The sequence below is a fragment of the Notothenia coriiceps genome, unplaced genomic scaffold, assembly GCF_000735185.1.
Source record: "Notothenia coriiceps isolate Sejong01 unplaced genomic scaffold, NC01 NC01_scaffold00002397, whole genome shotgun sequence".
In the NCBI taxonomy this organism is placed as follows: domain Eukaryota; kingdom Metazoa; phylum Chordata; class Actinopteri; order Perciformes; family Nototheniidae; genus Notothenia; species Notothenia coriiceps.
This window is the reverse complement of record NW_011335098.1, coordinates 198049-202652: the sequence shown is the minus strand read 5'-3', so window position 1 is coordinate 202652 and position 4604 is coordinate 198049. Positions and strand designations below refer to the sequence as shown.

Below are 4604 nucleotides of genomic sequence, written 5' to 3'. Positions count from 1 at the left end.
GTAGCGCGGCTCTCATGTCAGAGGTACTTGAGTGAGTGACATGCAGGCTCTGCATGCACAGCAAACTACCAATCACAATCATTCTTGATCAGACCATAGCAGGCCCCGCCCCGCTAGTTTGCAGACCATCAAAACATTAGCAAGGCACAGGAGGACAATACCGGCGAGAATGAAGATGTACTTCCAAAAAGAAAAGCAACATCTGCCATCTGGAACTATTTTGGATACAAAAAGGTTCTTCTCGTCTTCATTCACAGATGAAACCCCTTATTTAAGGGTAAGCAACATGCATTATCATGACATGTTGGATCATGACTTAAGGTATGATGAGTCAACCAGTTAAGATCCAGACGTCCGTGACTAAAATCCTTCATCCAGTTAAATATAGTTAAAAAAACGCAATATATATATATATATCGCCGAGGAAGAAAATATCGCAATGTGAGTTTTTTTCAATATCGTGCAGCCCAGAAATTGTGGTGGTGTTAGGGTGAACAAAATAATAATTCAAAACTTGACTGACTGAACGTTTTTTCTTCAGGCTTCCTGGTTCCGGTACGCGGCGGGCTGCCGAGCCTCGGCTGGTGAGGCTGAAGAGGATCCAGGTGGAGATGGGAGTTCAGGTCTGTGGAGGAAACCTTTACGGCGTCTTTGTGGAGAGTCTGGATGATGACAGCCCTGCCAAGTGTCCTGATGGCCTGCTGCCTGGAGACTTGATACTCGAGGTACTTGCAATGAAATCACTTTAATTAATTAAGGAAGTCATGTGCACAGTAAAAATGATTCACAGGACAGAACAGGCTTCCAATGACACACCTAGAAATTTGAAAACCTCACAGTCCACGGTCTCACTGAATGAGTACACCCTCTTGTTTGTTTTTTGTTTATTTGCTTGTGCTATTGCCAAGCCAATCACTTTCACAACACACATGAGTGAAAAGTGAATCCTTTTCAGTGAAAACAAAGAAGCTTAATTTTTCCTATTTGCGTCCACATTCTGGGGGGCTTTCTACCTAGCTACTCATAGTTTCAACCAAAGTAACTACTTCAATGCCAGACCTTGAAATGATGACAGGATTCACTGTGACCTGACAAAAGCACTCTACAGTTATGCTTTTCAAGTTGAAGATCTCCTCCTATGTTTAGCAGATGTGTGTGAGGTATTATATTCCATAAATGTTCCGGTGCATTGTTTGTATTGCTTTTTACTGAAAATGATGAGTCATTCTGAGTTGGCAGCCTAGTGCAGTGTTCTTTTTGTGAATTATATAATTGATGTTTTCAAACAGTACAATGGCATCAGCATGAAGAACAAAACTAAAGAGGAGGCTTACCTGGAAATGTTAAAACCAGCTGAAACAATCACGTTCAAGGTCCAGAACTGTGTGGACAACCTCTCTGCGATCAAAGAGGCCCCGGGAGATGGATTTTTCACAAGGTAAAAACCACTTTTGATCAGTCAATTCAAACTTGGAGCAAATCAAGTTTCAGACATAAGGGCAAAATCGTGTAAGCTATTCTCTGTTCAAAATCTTCTGTGAAATTGTCTCTCAATCTCTTATGTCTTTGTTCAAAGCTCAGACAAATGTATTCACCATAACTGCTTCGTTGTTCATCTCTCGTCAGAGCACTTTATGAGAGGGTGGCAGAGGCCGAGCAGGAACTGAGCTTTAAGAAAGATGACATCCTCTATGTTGAAGATACGCTACCAAATGGTAATTTTGGATACTGGATGGCCTGGCAACTGGACGAAAATGCACAGAAGCTCGTAAAGGGGCAGATCCCGAGTAAATACATGTAAGTCCAGCCTTTGATTTACTTTTCTTATATCATTAGAGTTAATTTAATACTACTTTCTAAACTGGAATTTCGAGTTTTCTGATCCTTCGTTGTTATGTCAATGAGCACTTTGTTCACCACGCGTTACGGTCATGACTGCAGTTGAGTTAAATGTGCTTCTATATCTCAATAAGGATGGACCAGGATTTCTACAAGAGGCACGGCATGGCCGATCTGAAAGACGATAACGGCACCAACAAGTCTCTGTCGGCCGCGGCACGGAGATCCTTCTTCCGCCGCAGGCTGAAGCACAAACGCAGCGGATCCAAGGACGGGAAGGAGCTGATGGTTCTGGACGCAATAAGCACAGATTCTTTACCCATCACAGAAGGTTAGAAATCACTTAAAGTAGTTTCAAAGTGAGGCTTTGGACCAGACAGACTGACCTGGAAGCGGAATGCTATTCAAATATTTTCTGGATACTACGATTTCGACCTAGTATACCATGACTTTTCAAAAATATAATGTATGTATAGTATAATGTAGTTCTCAGATATGAACGTTTATTAAAAAGCATGCTGGGTTAACAAAACATTTCCCAAGGTACATACATGTGTAGCTGAGATCATAACAATGGCAGCTGTATCTCTATGCAGTCTTGTGTATTTTGTAATGAATTGTTTTGTATCCTGCCCAGATGGAGTGAGCCTGATGTACCAGCGGGTTCAGAGGGTGGAGTGCTCTTTCCCCAGACCCGTGCTGATCCTGGGTCCGTTAGTGGAGTCCAGTAAGGACATGTTGGTGAAGGAGGCTCCTGCTCAGTTCTGTCGCTGTCTGCCTGGTGGGTAATCTGTTATTAGAGTTTATTTATTCATGAAGGATTTTGGGTTTTCATCTGGTTTATATCATCGATGATCTGCAGAGTGGGATTTCACTGCTACTTTTAGAACATGTAAATATGATTAAATTGATGTAAGGTACGAACAAACCGGAGTGAAATATTCCCTTTTTTCTATTTGATTTTTCTCCACTTCCAGAGATCATGAAGGCATCTCAGCAGGCGATAGAGCGCGGAGTAAAGGATTGTGTTTTCATCGACTACAAACGGAGGAGTGGCCATTTCGATGTGACAACTGTAGCATCAATAAAAGAGATAACAGAGAAGGTACATTCATCAAATCAATGCTGCTGTCTTCAAACTATAGGCTGCAGATAGAAGCTTAGTGTGTGTCAATCTAAATGTGCACTTCAATATTCAGATTTATTTGTCCACAATGGTTTTTGATTAGTCCAAATGAACTTTGATGAATAAAAGTGCAACCTAATGTTGGATGTTACTTTATATAAGAAACCCTTGTTAAGAAAGAGATTCACCCCCCCCCATTTCTCATGCAGTTTTTTGCTTTCATTTTCTCTCTCATAGGACTGTCACTGTTTACTTGACATTGTCCCTCATGCCATCGAGCGTCTTCACAGCGTTCACATCTACCCAATCGTCATATTCATTCGCTACAAAAATGCCAAGCAGATAAAGTGAGTAATCCCTTGATTCTATATATTCATGTTTCTTTCCGTTGCTTTTGGCTTTCTTGTTCTGAGACACGTCAAGCGTGCCTTTGCTTTGATGCTTCTGCTGTTTACCCGTTTCCAGTTTAAAGTTCAGATCCTTCAACGACACACTGAGAGAATCATTTTCCTGGAGGCTATTTATGAGAATATTTAGTTTGGAAATGGGATTTTATAGAAATTCAGGCTTTATATGATATCAAAATATGAATTCACATGAACATATACGAGTGTCAGTAGCATCTAATTCAATTACTTTTTTTTTTTAGATTAATGTCGACTCTCCAACATTCTTTATCATCAAAATGTTTACGTACAAGACTGTTTCTTAGAATGATAAAGCTTTTTTTTCTATAAAAAAACCTGATGTCTCATGTGGTTGCAAGTTATTACTTAATTGTCTATCTTTACAGAAACTCAGGAAATGTAACTCAGCAGTGGTCCTCTTGCTTTCATAATCTTATCCTGCAGATGCAACACAAGCTAATTGATCAATCTGATTTAATCACAGTGTCATTAGTTCAGATCCCACAGCCCGCTGAAGTTTTGATAGGATGATTGTGATATTTCAAAGATCCCCTCTGCTTTTTTCATTTGTAATCGCATGGCAAGATTAAATCTCCTGAACCCTCTTCACGGTACTTCATACACATGCAAACACACACAAATAAAGATGCATTCAGGTCTGGCAGAAACAGGCTTCCTCTGCCACACGTGTACACACCCACGGTGGTGCAGCGGGCGAACATGGTGGAGATTGATTCCTGCTAAGCTTTCGTTGTCATCAGCTGAGTGCCAGCTGTCCAGGGAGAGCTCACAGGTCCTGTGGCTCCGCTCTGTGGCGTGGGCGGCTAAAACACTCTCCTCCCCCGCCCGTAACAGACACACGGACACACGGACACACAGACACACAGACACAGAGACACAGAGACACAGAGACACAGAGACACAGAGACACAGAGACACAGAGACACAGAGACACAGAGACACACAGACACACCTCCCACTGCCTGCCTGCTGCAGAGACTGACAGAACTCAGGCTTTTGTATGTGTTTTTATCCTCTGGGAGGCACCGGCAGACCAATATGTTGATGAACACTGAGCGCCCGGGAGAGATGGGAGTGGGTTTCTAGCTTCGGTCANAGACACAGAGACACAGAGACACACAGACACACAGACACACAGACACAGAGACACACAGACACACCTCCCACTGCCTGCCTGCTGCAGAGACTGACAGAACTCAGGCTTTTGTATG

General features: G+C 42.2%; 1 protein-coding gene across 1 annotated transcript in view; it reads left to right on the top strand.

Moving 5' to 3' along the window:
* The window catches only part of LOC104967405 (disks large homolog 5-like), a 25743-nt gene that overhangs the window by 19572 nt on the left and 1567 nt on the right, over positions 1 to 4604 (top strand). The window contains 7 exon segments of the mRNA XM_010796845.1: positions 533 to 725; positions 1290 to 1438; positions 1627 to 1797; positions 1974 to 2170; positions 2477 to 2620; positions 2817 to 2944; positions 3203 to 3312. Of these exon segments, the coding sequence (XP_010795147.1) occupies positions 533 to 725; positions 1290 to 1438; positions 1627 to 1797; positions 1974 to 2170; positions 2477 to 2620; positions 2817 to 2944; positions 3203 to 3312 (1092 nt within the window).